At 39.7% G+C, this 22,560-nt stretch overlaps 1 protein-coding gene across 1 annotated transcript in view; it reads right to left on the reverse strand.

Annotated features, from left to right (window-relative positions):
• Positions 1–8,650: 8,650 nt before the first annotated feature.
• Nop60B (dyskerin pseudouridine synthase 1 Nop60B) overlaps positions 8,651–22,560 on the reverse strand; it is a 32,654-nt gene continuing 18,744 nt past the window's right edge. The window contains exons 7-12 of the mRNA XM_080274886.1: positions 21,555–21,706; positions 20,756–20,885; positions 20,092–20,210; positions 17,577–17,741; positions 15,427–15,600; positions 8,651–12,870 (exon numbers count right to left, since the gene is read on the reverse strand). Coding sequence (XP_080131012.1) covers positions 12,799–12,870; positions 15,427–15,600; positions 17,577–17,741; positions 20,092–20,210; positions 20,756–20,885; positions 21,555–21,706 — 812 coding nt within the window. The 3' untranslated portion in view covers positions 8,651–12,798. The remainder of the gene's footprint in view (positions 12,871–15,426; positions 15,601–17,576; positions 17,742–20,091; positions 20,211–20,755; positions 20,886–21,554; positions 21,707–22,560) is intronic.

A 22,560-nucleotide genomic window follows, 5' to 3' on the forward strand; every position in this document is an offset into this window, starting at 1 on the left:
GTGAATAATAGTAGTAGTAGTAGTAGTAGTAATAATAATAATCATCATCCTTATTATTATTATTATTATTATTTTCATTAATCTTTTGCTAATTTCCGCGGTGCAAATATTGGGAAGTTGATGGACGTTTACCTGGGTTAGGCGGGGATGACGTTCAGGCTCACCCCTTGATTCAAAGACATATCCTGGCCCCCGTAAGGATTTCCTCTTTAGCCACCATAAAAATAAATAAATTAATTAATAAAAAATAAAAGCCTGACCACCCATTACCCACTATAATAACGAAATCTTAGCTGCGTCCCTGGCCTCGTTTAGTGCAAGGGAGTACTATCATCACGACCATTATACCCATTAATACAGAACATTATATGTGTGATGTCCCGAGGTTTTGCGCTGTGGCCATAGATGAGCGGATGTACAGTACTGCACACCATGTCAGGAGATTACACATGTCTTAATCCAGCATTATATTTCACTGTTACATAGCCTTTTTCTGACACCCCCTGTAACACATCATAACACCTGGCATCATACTCTCACCCCTCACCCCCTCACGCTAACCTCCTCTGTGTTTTACGTTATTTCCGAATAGCATTAATACACCAGTATCTTCGATCACGAGAGGATTAACGGTGATGGTATTATCATACTCACTTGAATAAAATCGCCTTGCGTTAGCTGGTTAAAGACGATGAATTTCCTTGACCATGAAAGGGTAGAGTAAGGAACGAAAGTGGAAGAGTAAAAGATGAAATAATTAAATAAATGAGTAATGATAATAATAAAAAGAATAAAAATAATTATAATGATAAAATACTGTTTGTACCTTACTACAATACTTCCACTACTACTACTACTACTACTACTACTACTAGTAATAATCAAAAATACTTATAATCCCATAGGCCATTAATATATCTTAATGGAGGGAAAGCAGCGCTGCTCCCTAAGAATGTATGCGGAAACAGACGTGAGAGAGAAAAGGAAAAAACGAGAGATAACGAGATTACTGGGGGAGATAGGGAGGGATGGACTGGAGGGGCATGGACGGTAGGAGAGTTCCCCATTTGTCACAGTTCTAGGAGTGGTGAGAGAGAGAGAGAGAGAGAGAGAGAGAGAGAGAGACAGGCGGGGGGAGGGGGCGAGCACAGCATGAGAGCAGAGAAAGAAGGGGGGGGGTGAGCAGAGAATGATAGCAGAGAGAGAGAGAAGGAGGGGTGAGTAAAGAATGATAGCAGAGAGAGAGAAGGGGTGAGCAAAGAATGATTGCAGAGAAAGAGAGAAGTGGGGGGGGGGGGACTGTGTAGAGAATGAGTGCAGTGACGTAAGGGTGAGGGACAGGAAAAATAGAGAGGCATGAAAGTAATGTAAGACGGGGAGAGTTAGAGAATAAGGAGAGGTGAAGAATGGTAGAAACTAAACAGCTCTCAAAGAGCCCATACCTCCGCCAACTCCTTTACCAGACAACTCAGATCACCTCCAAATTTTAATCAGCTCTTCCTTGGCTCATGGCTCACTTATCCACAAAATTTCGTTGAAATCCATCGATAACTTAGGCTACTGAGACATCGTGTGGACAAACGTACACCCAGGGTTGAATATATAACCTCCTACAACCCCGTTGGCGGACGAACATGGTAGTGAGAGAGAGAGAGAGAGAGAGAGAGAGAGAGAGAATAGTAGAAATCCGAAAGCATTGAAATGTCGCCTTACACCCCCAGGATGCCTAGAGTATGTTGATGGCTCTCTACCAAGTTTCATGCCTTTACAACTGTCTGGGCTGTGGCCAACTTTTGAAGATTTACGACATGTTGCACCTGGCGCGTGTCACGTGCCACGTGCACCGCGTGGGTGTGATGAAACCTGTCAAAAACAAACCTAAAAGAATTGGGCTATCATATGGTGCAAACCACGCAGTGATCGGCCCTGTGGTTGCTGAGATATAAGCTTCTCAAAAGCGTTACGGTCGAGCCAATTTGAGCCGGGCCGGGTCGGGCCGCTCAAATGTCAGAAAATACGAGTACCACTACTTACGAGAGACTCGCGAGGGCTTCGCCGTCGCTCGTAACAAGGTAAATGATTTTATAGGCCTATATATATATATATATATATATATATATATAGAGAGAGAGAGAGAGAGAGAGAGAGAGAGAGAGAGAGAGAGGAGGGGGAGGGAGAGGGAGACAGGGAATAAGGAGAGGGAAAGAATAGTAGAAAGAAGATAGTTGAGAGAAAGAGAGAGAGAGAGAGAAGAATAAGGAAAGGGAGAGAATGGTAGAAACGAGTTTTGGTGATATTGTATCTCCCTGATGGATGCCTTTCTCAGTCTTAATCTTTTTTGAGTGTACAGTGGGCCTATGTAACCTGACTGTAGCACTCCTGTCTCTGTATGAGTTTTTGAGCAGTTTTACAATGTTCTCGTTTACTTGGGTTCCTGCAGTGAGTTTACAGTTCAAATGCTCTACCGAGTCGAAAGCCTTTTCGTAATAACAAAACCTAAGCACGGTAGTTTACTATATTCTGTAGTTTTTTCAATTAGCAGATTCATTGTGTGTAGATGATCCCCATTCAAATGCAGTACCGGTTTTGGAATGGCTAGTTTTCTTCTGATTTGTTATTACCAGTACATGTACAGTATTCTGTTTTTAAGGACTCTAGTGAAGAGTTTGGAAATAACCGATAATAATTGGTAGACCAGTAGTTGCTAAGATCTTTGAGTTGCCTTTCTTGTAAAGCAAAATAACTTGCATTGTACCATGGGTGGTATATGGTGGCCACCATTAGCCACTCACTTGACGTAATGCTGCTAACCACTTCTTCGTTCACCTTTATCATTAATTTTCTGTCCACCCTCCTCTCTTCCTATTTCTCCCATCTTTCCTGTCACCCTTCTTTCCTTTCCAGGTGCCATTGCATTGAGTGACAAGCCTAATGGTTTCCTGTAAGCCAAGAAATCATTTACAGTACTGGGTGGTAACCATATAACCAATCCGTATGTATTCCCTACGTGTCAACAAGTGGGTTGGCGGAGGGTTAGTGCCCCTCCATGTATAACAACTAAGACAAACTGCCACTTTTTACCTGATTATGGCGTTTGGCTATAGATAGATAGATTACACCATGTTTTGGGAAGTTATTTCTCTATACAACAGGTAAATAAGTGGATGAGCCGGTTTTGGACTTCTCTTCCTGCATCCGGGACCTCTTTTCATTTTTATAAGAGAAAAGTTTACTTCGTCCGGTGTTACCTCTGCTAGTCTATTTCACTTGCGTCAGTGTTTTGTAACATTTTTGGCTTTGGTTGTAATAGCTTTCCCTACTACTTCAGCTGATTCCCTTAACAGCTGTTTATCTTGTCTACCGTTCAGCTCATCAGTGTCACTCTTTGTATAACTTAGCCTAAAGAGTGTACTTTATTTCTAACTGAAAGGCAACCTTGTTTTGCTGGCAGTGCAATCTACCAATATGTAGTCAATTCCTTTATTCATTTTATTGATAACTGTGACATTAGTGATTGTTCTTATCTGCTATAATGAAGTCGATTTCATACTTTGTTTCTCCATTTGGGCTTCTCCAGGTCCATTTTCTCCTTGTTCTTTTGTAGAATGTGATCATTATTCTCATGTTATACAGTTCAGCAGAATTTACCACCATTTCATCTCTGCCATTTCTCTCCTACTCCAAATTTTCCCACTCATTTGTCTCTATTTTATTATTTGCCAACTTTTACATTGAAGTCTTCATGAATATAATCCTTTTTTTTTCTTCTTCTTCCATAATCTGGAAGATATCATCACAGAATGTTTCAGTTTCTTCACCTGTGCTTTGAGATGTGGGTGCATATATTCATAAGGCATTACTGTACTGTACTTTCAAGATGCATCATTTACATAGTTTACTTACAATCCATGGTACTTTGTCAGACACACAGCTGAATTTAAAAGTTCTCTGCAATATTTCTGTTAATTAGAAATCGTACACCACTAACACTTTCATTGTGCCTTCCGCTGCAGTAAAATACAGTAGGTGGTTGCTGTATTGGAGCTGAATTAAATGTTCTTTTCTGTGGATCCCACTCAGACCTTTATATCCCAACTAACGTTTTCTAATTCAGTCATTAAGGTATCAAGTTTGTAATCTGCTGCGAGGCTTCTTACATTGTACATGTAAATAGATTTTCAATTATTTCAGTCAGTTAAATGTCGCAGTCTCTGATTTGCTGACAGTGCCTACTCACCTATGGTGGCACACTGTCTGTGAGCACAGGAGGCAGTGTGGTTGGACCTTTAGTACACAATGATCCAACAGGAACACTTACGCTGAACCACTCAAACACACTTTCATTTTTTTTTTATTCACACAGGTGTTTTAACACTACCTGTGTTATTTGCTTTTGCTAGAACCATGAATACTAAAAATATCCTGTCCCTCTCATATGCTGTCTTGCAATCTGCCTCAGGGCCAATATTGTACAGTATTTGATTCACACATCCCCTACCACTCCTAAACCACCCAGCCTATTACTCATTAGATCCTCTGAATTACCGTATTATTCATCCACATACCTTTCCTTCAACATTGAGCAGACATCCCACAATTTCTGCATTCGCTTGAGTCATCTTTAGCCTACTTTTATACATGGCACAATTCCAGCCGTTTTCCACTTCTGGCTCGTAAGTTCAGACCTTTAGGTTTATTTCTCATATTTCATTTCATTTTCTCAATATTTTTATCGCTGGTGAGAATGTTGTACACCGTAGTCCACACTGAGGGACAAACCAAGTGCAGATATAAGAGGACATTTCAGCATAAACCCGTCGGGCTGAGGAGACGATGTGGAGGTTTGTCAGATCATATGATTGTGGTATGCAAGATGAAGCTGAGAGGAGTGAGGTAGATCAGGGGAGAGAGGAGCAGTCAGGGAGACAGACTGAAAGTTGAGAAGCTGAGGATCAAAGAAATGGCAGATGATTAGAGGACCAAAGTAGAGGAGGAGTTAGGATTACTGAATTGGAATGAAATGGATCTGGACAGCCTGTGGAATGCATATAGGGATTGCTTAGTTAGGAATGCTAAAGCGATGTGTGGTGTGGCAAGAGTAACAACAAAAAAGAAAGGTACGGCATGGTGGGATGAGGAGGTAAAGAGAGCGGTGGAGGAAAAGAGGAAGAAGTGGCTGAAGTGGTTACAGGACAGGGGTTCAGTTGAAATAAGAACTGAATATGTTGAGAGCAAGAAGCACGTAAAGAGACTAGTGAAGAGGAAAAAGAAGGAGGTAAATGAGGATCTAGGAAGAAAATTGAATGCTAACTACTCTGAAAATAGAAAGCTATTCTGGAAAGACGTGCGGAAACGTAGAAGGGAAGCCGAGAGAAATATGATGGTGTGAAGGATGTAGGTGGTAGATTATTAACCCATGGAAATGAAGTAAGGACCAGATGGAAAGAATATTTTGAAAGCCTGATGAATGGCAATAGAGAGAGCAGAGCGGCTGTAAACGAGATTGGTTTTGGGGGTGTGCAGAGAAGGAATGCAGTACCAGGAGACGTGACACTTGCACAGGTAAAGAATGCTGTGAAGCGGCTGAAAAATGGAAAAGCCGCTGGGGTTGATGAGGTGTATGCAGAGATGCTTAAGTGTTGTGGAGAGAGTAGAATGAAGTGCTTGTTGGAGATATGTAAGAAGGTATGCAAGAGTGAAATTGTGCCTGCAGAGTGGAAGAAGGGTGTGATTGTACCCCCGTACAAAAATAAAGGTGAACGAAGTAAGTGCAAGAATTATCTTGGCATAAGTTTATTGAGTATGGTAGGGAAGGTATATGAAAAAATTATTATAGAGAAAGTAATTAAAGAGAGATATCAGAAGTCCTAGTGAGTGATGAACACAGTGGCTAAAGGAGTGGCAGAGGATGTGTGGACCAAATATTTGCAGTGAGACAGTAGAGAAGGTTGTGAGAAGGACCATAAGGTGTTTATGGCATTCATGGACCTGGAAAAAGCACATGACAAAGTGGACAGGAAGGATTGTGGAAAGTTTTGCGCATGTACGGTGTAGAGGGTAAAGCCCCTGTCACACACAAATGACTCAAGGCCCGACCGCGGTGCGATTCAAGGTCGTAACGCATTTTTTCATCGATCGTCCCTTGATTCGCCGACAAAGCCCGGACTCTTTAGGGCACTCGTGAGCCGCTGGGACGACTCGTCAGGCCTCACGACTTGCCAAAAGTTGTGTTATAGTTGCATTGCAGTCGGGAGTGTCGTACCTCAATCGTGAAGCAGTCTTAGCTCAATTGGATGCGTCGTGATGCAGTCGTTGCGTGGTGTGATGCTGTTGCTGACAAAAAAATCTTTATGACTGCGTGTCCCTCATCAGCTGACTAGACACAGGGGAGGTCCTTGGTGATGCACTGGGTGTCATTGGTGGTTCAGATGTGATGCCCCGCCCCACGGGTCGGTCATGTGGGGGTGTCCTGGGGGGGTCGGGATGCATTCCCCAAATGCATCACAAAGTCGTCATGCGTTCGTGGGCGGTCATATCACGGTCGTGGCTGACAAAAATTCGTTAAATTTCAAATTTGAAGACTCGTAGCTCTGTCGCCTCACAGTCGCCTCGTGATCTTGTTGCGTTCTTGAGGACGTCATGACCGGTCGTGAGGCAGTCCTGACGCGGTCGTTAGGCAGTCATGAGCAGAGCAGATTCGGGGCCAGTCGGGAGGCGTGGGAGGCAACTAGGACGCGACCTTGAGTCGCGCCGCGGTCACCCTTGAGTCGTGTATGTGTGACAGGGGCTTAAGCTGCTAGGTGCCATCAAGAGTTTTTATGATGGTAGTGAAGCATGCGTAAGGGTTAATGGGCATCTAAGTGAATGGTTCACGATCGGTGTGGGCCTGCGACAAGGTTGTATGATGTCCCCATGGTTGTTCAATATATTTATGGATGGGGTGATGAGAGAAGTAAAAACATGAGTAATGGAGAGAGGGATGGCGTTGGTAATGAATGGTGATGGATGGAATATCTCAAATTTGTTGTGTGCTGATGATGCAGTACTGCTTGCAAGTGCCGGACAAGAACTTGGTAGGCTATGGCAGAGTTTTGCTGATGTCTGTAAGTGTCGTGCCTTGAGAGTAACTGTAGAAAAGAATAAAGTGATGATTATTGAGAGAGAAGGTGACTCCCAGTGCGATGTAACAGTGAATGGAGAGAGACTGGAAGTGGTGAGAGAGTTCAAATACCTGGGTAAAGTGATATAAAAGAGAGGAAAATGTGCAAAAGAAGTTGACAGGAGAGTGACACAAGGAAGAAAAGTAGCTGGTGCAATGAAGGCCTTGATAAGAAACAGAGGCTTGAGTCTTGCAGCTGCACGAGGCTTACATGAAGGAGTGTTAGTGCCAACTTTAACATATGGATGTGAAACAATGGTTTGGCATGAAAATGAAAAGTCAAGAGTAACAGCAGTGGAGATGGGGCTGCTGAGGAATGTATGTGGGGTACAGAGGGTGGATAGGATACGAAATAGTGTAATTTGTGAAAGATGAGTGGGGAAGTCGGTGGACACCAGAATCGAAGAGAGTGTACTGAGATGGTATGGTCATGTGGAGAGAATGGATAACAATAGAGTGGTGAAAAAGGTATATCTGGGCGAATTTGAAGGAAGGAAGAGGCGAGGTAGGCCAAGGAGAAAATGGAGAGATATGGTGGATGAACGTGTGAGAAAGAGAGGTGTGGAAGTCAATAAGGCTAGGGAACTGACAAGAGATTGAGCTGGCTGGATGAATGTTGTGAGGAGAAGTGCATGATCAGGGATTTTGGCACCCCTTAAACATGGAAACGTCTGGATTCACTCTATTGGATACGATTATGTGAAGCTACAGAACCTGGTGAATGTTTTATGGTGTATCCGATACAACCAGGATTCCGGGGGCTTAAATGATGAGTGAATGGAAGCATGGCCCCTTAGATTGGGCAAGTTTTGGGCTGTCTGGACATTGCAACTCCTCACCCTGCCCTAGGGTGGGAAAGGAGGTCTGGATGATGATGATGATGATTCATCCATCCATCATCCAATCCAGTGCTGCCCCATGAGGAGCATGGGAGCCCAGTGCTAGGCAAGTTCGTTCCGGCATTTAAGAGTGAAGAATGTAAATTTTACCTCATACGAGACTTACAGCTATCCTGTGCAGACCTTTATTGTGCCTCATATGAGATCTGCAGTTTGACAAAGGCTAAAGTGTTTCTGGTTATGCTTGTGGGTAGGCTGTGACTTACAGCACATGTAGGCTCCTCGCCAGTATAGATTGCATGTGCACTTGTAATCTCCCCATGTCACCTCTCCTTTCTTCAGCATCATTTCTGCAATCTTCATGTTCTCAGGCACCACATTCCATCTTGTGCATCACTAAATCCAGTCATATACATACTGTATATCATTCATCAGCTCTCATCATTTTTATTGTCTCCTCCCTCTTCTTTAGTTTTTGTCTCACTTCCCCTTGTCTCCTCTTCTTTTTCAACTGTGTCCATTTAATATTTCACATGCTTTCTCACATTCATATTCTTATCATCTTTATAATTTTAACCCTCTCTCTCTCTCTCTCTCTCGCTACTCCTTTCACGCTCCTCACTAAGGTAAAGGAAAGATGTTTTATTTTAAGTTTTACTAAAAAAAAAAAAGTCTTAACAGCTATGAAAATGGTCCATCACATCACTAAAGTACTGGTATTCACAAATGCAGGTGAAACATACACTGGCTACAAACAACAAATGGGAATACAGCAACAAGAGAACTCAACAATTCTTCCGTGCTTTACTGGTGTGCAAACCTTTTGTTACCTCCTATAAATCAGAAGTCATGCACTGTTACTGCTAATAATTATTATTTTAAAGTACTGTATTTCCCATACTGGTTTGTAGCAAGTCAACATGGCCACATGAACACAATATGACTGACTACCAAACATGATTAGCCCCTAGGGTGCATATAGCAGTCCAGAAATGCCGATTGGTATACTGTACTGTGTTGCACATTCTGGATGAACCGTGTGAAATAGTGAACTCTTTGGTCATTTTACGTGCCTACTGCTTATGCATAAGCTTGATGGGTGAGTCACGAATCATTCATACGGAGTGTAAATTTTGTCTAATTAAAATGTTATCATGCTTGGTTAGGTATACGTGGGTCACAACACAAGATAAAAATACGATTTTTTAAAACCAGTTTTCCTGCACCACGGACAAAGGAAAGGTTTAGGGCCACCACAGCCTAGGGGTTAAGGTTTGTAAAATTGGTTGTTGATGTTACAAACTAAATATGAGATATGTCTTTGACTCTTGCACATTGCTTAACATCAACTGCACACCTTCCACAGCCATGCAGGTAAAACTGTTTAAGCTGAAAACATGTTTATAATCAGCTCTAATAAATATACATTATAAAGTACAGTAAAACCTCGATATAACGGACTTCAATACACTGGAATTCGCTTTTATCAGACTCGAGGAGCCAACTGGACTAAATTTCTTATATATCAGAAAAAGTACGATTAAGCCAGAAGCGGTCAGGACTGCCTGACCACTTCAGCGATGTTCATCACAATAAGGTAAATAAAATACATGTTTATCAGTGTACAGTGCAGTATTATTATATATATTATACCATCCATCCATCCATCATCCAATCCTACGTTGCCCCATGAGGAGCGTAGGAACCCGGGGCTAGGCAAGTTGATCCTGTCATTTAAGATGAGTGACCAGCCTCACTCATCCCTGAGTGGCATTACATGAGCAGTAAACCCCAACCATCCCTTGGATATAAACCTTCACTGGCTCAATCCGATTGGAGTGCCGTAATTACCCACTAAACCACCAGGCGCCAAAATTTGGTTATATGGTTACCACCCAGCGCAGTAAATAGTTTCCTGGTGTACAAAAAACCATTTGGCTTGTTACTCAGTGTGGCCATTTGATTATTGCAGTGATACAGTACAGTACTGCAATGGTAATGAAAAGTTTAAAAAGTCGGTGCAATCCAGACTAATGTCTGATGTATCAGAAAAAGTCCGGCTTGGCAGGGGAAAGTCCCGATGTCGGTTTTTTTTTGGAATGGCTTGGGCCCCAATTAGTCTGTTATAGCAAGGTTTCACTGTAATTACCGTATAATAAAACGAATAACTAAAACATTTTAAAGAGTAATAACTCATTCTTGTTGAATACAGTAGAACTGTACATCTAGTATTAACCTAGTGGTCACTGATACATTAGAACATGTTCAGAAACTACTTTACTGCATCAACCTTGGGGCAACAATTACAGAATTGGCATATGAAGCAAATAGAGGTGCTACAGACAAGCTGCTCTAAAAGGATATACTGTAATGTATTTTGACCAACTCTGAAACCTCTATTCCACCCACAAACTGCTAAATGAATACAAAACAGAATATTATAATTAATGCTTTCAATTTATACTACATGCTTCTCTTCATCTTTTACTGATATCTTTAATACATATGTTCAAGATGCCATCTTCAATATCCAAGAGTTTCACATATACACAACGAACACCATAAGATGTGTATATACAACTGCAATATAAACAACTTTATATAAAAGAATATTATAAATCTCACAAACAAATTAAACTGGATGTAAAATAAATCCCATCCAATCTTTTGAGGGGTGAAACTAAAAATGAATTATGTTTAAAGGAATAAGAAAACAAAATTTAAAAATCATGAAATATAAGCCATTCATTCACTATTACACAGGGGAAAAATACATACACACAAATATGAATGTTATGAGTGACCTACTAGAGATGTCTATTAGTAAGAGTATACAATATTTACCCTGTTCATGCCTGTAATAAAAATACACAGAAAATTAAAAAATGCTGCAGGCAAATACCTTCACCTTTTTTGTGCATGGCTGAACTCCATCACAAGCTTATACAAGTGACAAATGGACAGAAATGCAGCCCAAATTCACACTATACAAAAATTAGTATGAGGGCAGCAAAGTTTACCATCACAGAAAAAGGCATGAACACAGGACATGAATCAAACCCACAGCCTCCTCCTTGGTGGGCATTCTCTAGAGGAAATGGCCATGTGACAGTGGGTTTGTACATAAGGGTAATTATATTTGGCCCTGCTTTTGTAAACAAGATACAAAACATGACCACCTATAAGTATTAATTTCAATAAGTTTGCAAATTCCAAGTATACCTGCCATTAATCATCAATTTCATTTCTATATACTGTACAGATGGATCTCCACTTGTGCAATCTCTGGACCTTGGAAAAAATGCATGTTGGTCAAAAGCCAAACTCCACCAACAATTTTGCACCCTTCAAAGTAAATCATGTGTACGATATATTGTATCAATTATCCATCAAGTCCTCAATTCCCCCTATCAGAAGAGTCAGGGCCACACCCATGTTATTCGGTCCACATGTTTAAGGCAAGAATGACACTTGCCCGAGTGGCATTACATGCACCAAACATAATTTAGCATCTTAGCACATGTTAATACAGACTATGAGAAAATAAGGGTGATATGACTTTTCCTTATCAATCTTATTAACTCCCACTGAAGCCAAAAATTTGATCCTACAAACATTACTCCACATACAGAACATATTTGGGCATACTTTTAAAATTTTAGCAAATTACTAGTTGAAATACCCAGTGTTGCCAGGGTTAACAAGAGTTCCAATTTTGTCATATGAATCAATCTGAAAATCTTAATCATTTTTAATTATATGATTCTTTGATCAATCTGAATTATGTTCACTGAGCCCAACCCTCAAATTTACATGAGTTTCTGCTTGCCCTGCCTGGGCTGCTCGCCTGGCCTGCTGCACTCTGATGCTACAAAAAGTATCTTAAACATGCTGCAAAACATGTCATTCCAATAAGAACCAAGAGAGGGACACTATGTAAATCCACTTATTTTGCAGTTTATAACTAAATGTTTCCCCAAATATTAACAAATGTAGTGTACACATCTACATTTACCGTAAAATGTTACACTTGTGTTAGCTGTTTAGAGAGTTCTATATGCATCCCCCATGATTTTCATTAAGAAAAGACAGACAAACATTCTCTTTTTTATATATATATAGATTTAACTTACAAAATAATTCATGAAATGGTACAGCCAACTCCCAGCATGACAGATCTGCTTCTACAAACAAGGAAAATGATAAAGATATATTAAAAGTCAAAATTCAGTTTGTTAATTTGAATGTACGTACACACAGAATAAATTATACTTAAAACAAGCCAACACTCAGTCTATCATATTTGAATACACAGAGCCATGTACGGTGAGTACTTCCTGTGTAATGGCAAAAGGGCATTAACTGGCTGACTGAATGTCAAATTCACATGGGCAGAGATCCATGGCTATGGGTACACTGTACTACTTTTTGTCAACATATACTGTAACAAGTCAAGGCCATTATTTAAGTGAGCATGGATACTATGTTAACACACATGCATGCTCAAATGCAACAAATGCAGGAACCAGTACAATTCATCCAGCACAAACACGAGATCTATGGCATACCCAAGCTCCTGAACACTTCCATCAATTCGTCACTGACACCTCCACAGCTGAAGCAACACACATGGTGCTAATGATGTAATCACACCAGCCTGACAATCCTGAACCCCCAGCACCCACCCTCCCACAGCACCACACATTAAATACTCTATTGTATTATCAACAGTTTTGTCTTTCCTGGCAACAAATTAGTAGCCACCAGCAGCACTTCACAACAGCTAGTGTTTCCTGACACTTAACTGGCATCTGCTCCCTTTTCCCCATCCTTCTTCTTCTTCTTCTTCTTTTTCTTTTTCTTCTCTCCAGACTGAAAAATAAATGAGAAATTAACAACATAGAGTAAACCCTCGCTATAACGGACTAAATTGGAGAGAAGCCACTTTTGACAAAGTTGAAAGTTCATTAAATATGAGGGACTCCCCCTCAGGTGGGAATTCAAAGCATGAGTTTGAAGAAAAAATGAGTACAATACCATACTCTAGTAATAAAAATGAAAACTATATCCATTACCATAAACTTGGCACATAATTTTGCCATTTGGCAGCTTATTTCACATCCTTATCATGGCACTTCTTCATGACAAGTACAGTACAGGCATTACTATAACTCTGGAGTAATGGTGGAGAGATGGCAATTTCAGGCCAAGTTGGCATAAATCCATCCATCCATCATCCAATCCTATGTTGCCCCATGAGGAGCGTAGCAGCCTGGGGCTAGGCAAGTTGGTCCTGACATTTAAGATGAGAGTGACCAGCCTCACTCATCCCTGAGTGGCATTACAAGAGCAATAAACCCCAACCATCCCTTGGATATAAACCTTCACCAGCACTGTAATTACCCACTAAACCACTAGGCACCATAATTTGGTTATATGGTTAACCCCGCATAGTAAATGGTTTCCTGGTGTACAGGAAACCATTCGGCTTGTCACACAGTGCAGAGTCACCCATAGGCAGAAGGAAGAGGAAAAAATGAAGGACAGAAAGACAAAAGAGGGAAAGAATGAAGTAAAGAAGACAGAAGAGGAGGGAAGGAATGGAGGGAGGAGTCAACTGGGTAGGAAACAGTTCGGAAGGGCTGAGTTATGCATCCCACTTAATGACCATTGTTTGGTATAGCCCCCCCAAATTTTTTGGTGGGCGCTGAGGCTACCTATCCTCAAATTCTGAATTATGAAGGGCCTATCCTAAGATGAATAAGTTCATTTGGAAGTTGCCAGATGAAATGAAAATACAGTACCGCCATACTGAAATGCAGTAGTTAATAGTGATATTACAGCCAATTCATGAAGACTTCTAGTGGAATTAAAAATAATAATAAAAGACACTGTTTTGCAGTGGTTATATCCCTTCAATCTTCTGATGAACACATGCATGCATGTACACACGCACACACTCATTATGGAGGGAAGTGACTAGTGGAGTTCCACAGGGCTCAGTGCTGGCACCAATTATGTTTTTAGTGTGTATAAATGATATAGATAGTAACACTAGAAATGAAAGTTATCTAAGTATGTTTGCTGATGATGCAAAAATACAAAGGAGAATTACTAACACAGACTCTTGTAAACTGCTACAAGAATAATTAAATAAACTTCATGAATGGAGTAATACATGGCAAATGGAATTCAATGTGGACAAGTGACATGTAATCAAGTTTGGTAAAAGTGGGAAAAGACCAGATTGGGATTATAAGTTAGGAAGTAAAACCCTACAAATATCAGAAAGAGAGAAGATCTAGGTGTGATTATCAATAACAGACTATCTCTGGCTGACCATATCAGCGAGAAGGTACGGATCATGTACCGGTATACACTGCTTGCAAATATAAGAATGACATTCACATACATAAATGAAGACATGCTGAGAAAGATAACATCATTCACCAGACCAACCTTGAAGTATGCATCAGTAGTCTGGAATCCTAATCTCAAAAACACATAGATAAGATTGAAAACGTTCAAAGGGCTGCTACAAGATGGGTACCAAACTTAAGGGATCTAAGCTACGAAGAAAGACTAGAAAAATTGAATCTGCCAACACTATAGGAAAGAAGGAAAAGAGGAGACATTATGCTTATAAATGCATATCAGGGAAGGAGAAAATAGACATAAATGAATATATAACCTATGGGGAAGCATCAACAATAGGACACTGCAAAAAAATTGCATAAAACGAGAGGACATAACAACGTAAGGAAATTTAGTTTCCCAAATAGGTCAACAGATCAGTGGCATGCACTACTGAATAAAATAGTGTGAGCCAAAACAATTCATAAATTTAAGGAGATGTATAACGAAAATGGTTTAAGACAAGAGACAGTATGGGCTTTTGACTCATTCCTGTAAAGACACAATTAGGTCAGAACATACTTTGCTCCATCTCGAAGTTAAAACACTCCTGTAGTGAAAGGGATAATACATGCTACATCATACCTAACTCCTGCCATTAGGAAAGTCGTTCCTAACCAGAATGGAACAGTGTGGAGGCAGCATGAATAATCCAGAAAGTATATTATAGTTAATGTCAACAATAAACAATTACTTCTATTATCCATCAAGTTTCACTTTGTTCTCATATATTTCAGTCCTACTGCTACCACACAATTCTACTCAAGAGTAACCTCTAGTAGTGAAGGGATAAATGAAATTTTATCAAACCTGCCAATTTTAACAAGTCCATTTTATGTTGAATAAATCAACGAGTGGCAGTGTGAATATCATCAACTCCAATTTAAAAAGTAAGATAAATAAAGTTAAATGGTAACAGGAAGAATAAACTATATAATGCATCACCAAAGTCAATGAATTCAAGGCATTAGTGTACTAAAATGGGACTGCTTACGGTTGACACTTTTTCCTTACCTCTTCACCAGGCTCTTCTTCAACCATCAGTGTCTGTTCATTCTGCTGCTCTGCTTCATCTTTCTTCTTCTTTTTCCTCTTCTTCTTTTCACTTGGGGAAGTGGCAGCAGCTATCGCTTGGGAATCCTCTGGTGCTCCTGTACTTGATGCCTCAGACATATCGCTCCGCCTCCGCTGCCAGGGTAACAAGACGCGTTATTTTCTATTATGTGGCATCAATCTCAAACACAAAGCAGTGTCAAGACCTTACAAGCTGATAATAATTCCGACTCAAGAACTGGATGTTGTTTATTCTTTGTCCATTTTAATCAGGCCTACAATTACCATCTCTACTGAGCTGTTACACTTGCATTTGATGCTAGTCATGATGATATGCTTAGAAAAGGTTGTAGAGTCATAGTTTAGTTTGCCAGTAAGCTATGGGATATAAGCTGCTAAAGGACAAAAATTTCCGTCTAGTTAAGGTGGTCGAACTTTGTTACATCAGATAAAGCTGAACTGGCTAGGTTAAGTAGACTAAAAACAAACATTGTTAGTAACATCATCATCTCAACAGCTTTTTTTCCATCTAAGGATGGGGTGAGGCATTGTCCACAAAACAAGGAGAGTTAACAAGATAAAGGGATGAATTAATCAACAGCATGCCCAGTGAAATGAGCCAGATCCTTATTCACTTGTCACCCATGCCCCACAAATTCTGACTCCACCTCATGGGCATGACCATCTACAAATATTTCTTTTGATATTTTTCTTTAAAGATGTGCTTCATATAACCTATCACGTAAGAGTCAATTCATCAACTATCAAGTTAAAAAAGGGGGTGTTAAACCTGTTAGGTTTTCCGCCAGATATACCGTAATTCATCTAATTTACATTCATTCTCTCCACACAACCCATCTGAGCACTTCCTTCAACCCTGTTCTTAATCATAATAACCAGCTCAAAAACCCACTTACATTTACATAAGCTTCACTAGCTACCATAAAAAACACTGAACAGCATTGAAGTTTTCCATCCACACCAAACATAGATTAAACCTTCCATAATTCTTCCATTTATCTTTCCATACATTTTTTCCAGATCAACAACTGTCATAAATACCTTCAGTCCTTTTCACTAGCTTTCTCTATTATGCCTTACTGAAAATATTTGATCCACGTATATCTTCTACCACTTTTAAAAGCATCTGTTTGACATTCAACACATGCTATAATACATTTCTTACCTTCTTTTTAAATATTCCTTCATGAACCTTGTTTGAAAACAGCAAGGGAGAAATAAAGAAAATGGTGTAAATCCTTACAAAAGGTAAGAGACGTGTTCTAACTGCAAAAAATATTCCAATACAAACAGCACTGTAAATATGTGGAAACTGGTAAATGAGCTTATGGGTAATAATAGAAAATTATTCCATCCATCCATCATCCAATCCTATGTCGCCCCATGAGAGGCTTAGGAGCCCAGGACAAAGCAAGTTGGTCTTGACATTTAAGATGAGAGTGACCAGCCTCACTAATCCCTGAGTGGCATTACGTGAGCAATAAACCCCAACCACCTTTTGGATATAAGACTACACTGGCTCAATCCAATTGGAGCACCTTAATTACCCACTAAACCACCAGGTGCCAAAATTTGGTTTTATGGTTACCACCCAGCATAGTAAATGGTTTCCTGGTGTACAGGAAACCATCTGGCTTGTCGCTCAGGGTTGAGTCACCCAAAAACAGAAAGAATGAAGGGAAAAATGGCAGAACAGGGAGTGTAAAGTCACAAGTAGGCAGAAGAAAGAAGATAGAATGAAGGAAAGACAGACAGAAGAGGAAGGATGGAAAAGAGGAAAAGGCAGACATCCAAAGCAGCACTACACTGAGTGGATGGTGAGCACCCCCACCTACCACTAATTATTATTATCATTTTTTTCTTAATATGTAATGCCACTCAGGGATGAGTGAGGCTGGCCACTCTCACCTTAAATCCCAGGACCAACTTGCCTAGCCCTGGGCTCCTACACTCCTCATGGGGCAATGTAGGATTGTATTAAAAAAAAAAAAAAAAAGGTAAATTACCACAGACTTTAACTGAACACACACACAAAAAACGGGGGAGGCAACATACACTACAAATTCCAGTGATACTTTTTTCAGACCTACCTTCCTTTGCTCTTGCTGCTGTGGACTGACGACTGGTTTGACATCTGGCTCCTGTTGCACCCCATAATCAACATAATTCTTGAGCCACTCAGTTGGAGTATTTTCATTTGGCTTTCCATATTTGTCTAGAGATCCCTCACTGATCATCTGCTTCTTCTTTAATGCCTATGACAGACAAGGATTACATTATCATGATAATCATCCTGACCTTTTTTCCCACATAAGGATGTGGTTAGGGTGTTTCCAGAAAACACTAGCAGCTCAACATTCACAGGATCAATATTTGCGAGTTCATATATCCACAAAGTAACCTTGGATGTTCAAATTTATAAAGTAAGACCTTGCTTTCAAGGACCATTTATAATGAACTTCAGATATAATCAGCCCCTTTACCCTACCAGACAACTTCTGTTACATATCGAACCAAGGTCCAATATAGGATACTGGACAATTTGTTAAATAACTAGCCCAGGCCAGGTAAAAGACATGCAGTGGCCTACCAGACAGCCACATGCAAAGTGGTGGACAACGGAGAATGTACACTCAGTGATGCAGAGGTTTTACTGTTTGGTTATGTGGAAAAAACTGGCTGAAGTTACATTACTGTACTGTAATTAAGGTAGAGTACTGTTAAGTGTTGAAGATTAATGTATTATACATTTTAAGTTCTGAGCAGGGAGTACATAGAGCAGCCAGTCACTGCAGATGGTGTGGTCATTCACCGAGTACATGGAGGAGGACCAAAGTCACACAGTAAATAAAAGCATTTCTTTTTCTTGTTGTACTTCTCATCTTTTTATTATTAGCTTTTGAAACGAGGACCAACATTAGTTTTGTACAGCATCCAGGCAAAAAGCCAAACCTATACATTAATGATTTATGACCAGCAGACCCCCACTCAAGTCCTGTACATGGAGAGCAAACAAGTTATTTGTGAAATTCTACATTCCCGTGGGTTTAAGAACTCATCCCCTGCGAATGTTGAGATGATAGTGTACATGGAAAGATAAATCACAAAACAGACAGAATTATCATCAGCATGCTCAATGAAATGGGCGACACTCTATTCAAATCCCCTAATTTTATTATGATAACTATAATCTGACAAACAATTTACAGTACTCAGCTTACTAATGCCTGAAATTTTATCTAAGACTTAAATAAAATATCAGCAATGATATTACATCAACAGAATATTATGTCAACTGAACAAAGTCAATAATGTAGATAAAATAAACATCCCAAAAGACATCATTAACCCTTCTGCTAAGGTGGGTTTCTAAGTTGAATAAAACTGTCCCTTTTAAGCTGGAACAAAAATACAAAGTTGTAAATTCTCAGGTAAAGTGTCGATTGTGACCGCTGTTAACACTTTTGGCACTCTGCACTGGTTCTGAGAATAGTATAATTTTGTCTGAAATTTGTCAAAAAAATATGCAAAGTAGTTAATTTTTGGTCAGCGTGTTCAGAAAGACAGCCTAATCTTTGCTAAAGTAATTTGCTATTTAAACATCCCACTCCCTTCCCTCCTTGATGAACAGATGATGAAGGGTGGCATCATCATTGGTAAAACTCACAGAATTCACATTTTCATCCATTCTTCAACATACTGTAATATAAAACAAACACTTTTAAACAACATGACAAAAATGAAACTACTGGAGGAGGGTGGGGGACGACTAGGAGTGAAAAAATCTTCCACCTGAAATTTCTTTCCATTCATCAGCACTTCATACTTTGAAACACCGTCTCTCTCAACAAGCCAACACTTAACTTTTAACAGACATTAACTTTCAGACTTTTCTGCGCTTTCACCAAAGTATAATCTAGTCTGCAAAGATTACGTTCGCTATTAGTAATCAGCACAGTTTAAATGGCCATTATCACATGTCACGTGCATACATAATTTTTGAAAAAATTCATTTCTCAACCATGCATTACTAGCCTCACATCCATATGCATCTAGTCAGCTGTTTCACTTAAGGTGGTTTCATTATTACACAACAGTAATGAAGAATTAACATCCCTTTTTCACAAGAAAATGCTTTCATTATAGAGTTGTTCTGAAGTAAAAAAATGAGCATTTTGTGTTTTTAATTTCCTTGTCATAAACTCACAGCATGTCTTTCTGTAAGCTTAAGTAGCACTTTGTCTGTAATCCTAAACATTTAGTGAGGACTGACTGTAATTACCTTGTCCTCCATCCTTAACTCAGTCCTTAACTCATTCAGTCTGATACAGTTCACATTTTATTTTTGCACTCTGGACAATTTTGTTCTGCAAAGGAAAGACTTTCAAACTGGAGAGATCAGATAAAGCCTTCCTTTACCGCTTCATCAAAAGATGTCTCCCTACTGCTAAATAATGCTGTCTGGATGTAGAACATCATTGTAATGATGGAGTTAACACTCACGTCGTGATCAATCCTCCACTTTCGTGGGTAAATAAAATAGTCTGGATGTAAGAAAAATAACCCAATAAAACATGTCACTGTACAGAAGGGGCTAACACTCACCTTAGGACCAAGCCCCCATTTTCGAGGATAAGTATCACGTTCCATGATGACACGCTTGATCTTGGCCACCACCCCGTGGTCACATGTCAGCATGGTGGATGTTGTCATAAGAGCAGTGGCTATGAAAGGAAAATATACAATTGTTCATCCACCATTACTTGGTGGAGATTTTGAGGATGTTGTCATTCAACTGCTGGCTGTGAAAGGAAAACTAGACAAGAGACTGTCCATCTATAATTTGGAAAAGATTATGTAAACACTATGGTCCATCCACCTTACCTTGGCAGAGATTTTGTGGATGTTAGCATTAGAAGACTTGTTGCAAAAGAAAAATACACTACAGTTTGTCCATCCCACTCTGGCAAAGAGCGTGTAGATACTGTCATTAGAGAATCGGATATGATTTTTTATTTTTATTAATTTACTTTTATATGATGTAAACATTACATAAGATATACATATAGTATCAGATAGAATTATTGTGTCAACTACCAAGTTAAAAAGAGAGTGCCAACCTTTTTCATGTTCCTCTTTACACATAAACAATGAAACCAACTCAGGTCCTTGTCAGTTCTCTAGCCTCATCAACCTCCGTACCTCAATTCATACAATAACACTCATTAATAGGGAAAATATGTGCTGGCTGGGAGTGCATGAAACTCACCAATACATATTGCCTCGCCCTTGGTGGTGCAGATAACGATCTCTTCATTCATCTCAATACCATTCTCATAGCGAAGAATGCCAGGCAACAGGATTTTGGCACCATAGCACACAGCATTCACTGCAGAGTCCTAGGGAAAACACAAATTATGATGTTTATATTTTGAGGGTGAGGATTGGGGTGGGGATGCAGGGAGGGAGGAATCATGGCCAGGACAAGATTAACTGCAAAAAACTGTTCACCCACACCTAATCCACCAAAATTCAAACTAACATCAAAATTATGGTTACTTGAACTTCTATGCTATGATGGCGTAGTGTACTGTATTTTGCATCCCATTCTTGCTCGTGTATTTCCAAACGACTTTATTCAGACTGAGATACCCATTAATACTGAAATGAACAGAAATGCTGTACAGTAATCTCCATTCATCTTCTCATTATAACAGTCTCCCTTCAGTGGCATAAAATTGCTGACCAGTACCATAAAACAACAAAATTACAGTGCAGTACCTCACTGTAATGATGGAGTTAACACTGACAGCTGAAAACAAGTGTAGATTGTATCCCAAAATGATATTTCTAACATAAAGGCAAATCTATTATTTGATTTTCTGGAAAAGCAGTGAAAAGATACAGCAGGAAGCAACAAGTTGTTCTGGGATAAGGGGAAAATTAGCAAGAAGAAGATTTTCCAATAATAAAGTAGGAGATGCTCTTCCAATAATAAAGTTATGATACACAAAACTTATCTTCAGTAACCCTGCACACATAAAATGATGCAATAATCATAAGTGTACCTTCATGATGATGCGCTTGTATCCAACCAACATGCCCTCCAGGGGTTTGATCACACGGCGAAGATAGCTCTCGTCATTATGGTTGTCATACAGCCACTGGGCATCTAACACATCATGCATGGTTACAAGTGAGTCCTTCTCTCCTTGCATACCTGCAGAGAGAGCCATTTCTTGAGAATAATAAAATAAAAGATTGAATGTATAAACAAATGATGCAAAATGGAAGATAAAAGTTAAATATATAAATACAGTAAAACCTCCATATAACGGACTTCAATAGACCAGAATTCGCTCTTATCGGAATTGAAAAGCTACCAGACTAAATTCCTATATATCGAAAGAATTTCGATAAAGCCAGAAGCAGTCTGGACTGCCTCGCCACTTCAGCTATGTTCACCACAATAAGGTAAATAAAAGACATGTTTATCAGTGTACAGTTCAGTATTATTATATATATTATACCATTTGATTAATGCAGTGCAGTTATAACACAGTACAGTACCGCAGTAGTTGTCAAAACAGTTTAAAAACCATTCATACGATCCGGGCTCATGTCTGATATATCAGAAAAAGTCCGGGTTAGCAGGTGGAAGTCTGGATGTCGCTTTTATCGGAATTTCGAATTTTTTTGGAATGGCTTGGGCCTCACTTAGTTCTCTCTTTGTATGACAGATTGCAAATCTTTCAGTTGATGGATAGATCTCAAAACGAAGCATGACAAGATTTCATGGTCATTCATGTTACTTGCAGTCTTTAAACTTTTTTGTTTCTTTTCTTTTCTTTTTGGTCTCAATAGGTTGGAATCGTTTGCCTTGCATGGCAGCTGCCTTAGAGGGAAAACTCCAAACTCAAATCCCAGGCCCTAAATAAAGGTTGGAAACAAGAAAGGTCTTTTGTACAACCACTATGTGGCACTGGAGCTACATGCCATCAGTGGGTGAAAAAAGGCTCACACAAGCACGGCTGGCAAAGACATTAAAAAATTTAACAGTGCCAGTAGCCAATG

This window comes from Coenobita brevimanus, chromosome 60, assembly GCF_032717465.1.
Source record: "Coenobita brevimanus isolate Jiangsu-jjx chromosome 60, ASM3271746v2, whole genome shotgun sequence".
NCBI lineage: Eukaryota > Metazoa > Arthropoda > Malacostraca > Decapoda > Coenobitidae > Coenobita > Coenobita brevimanus.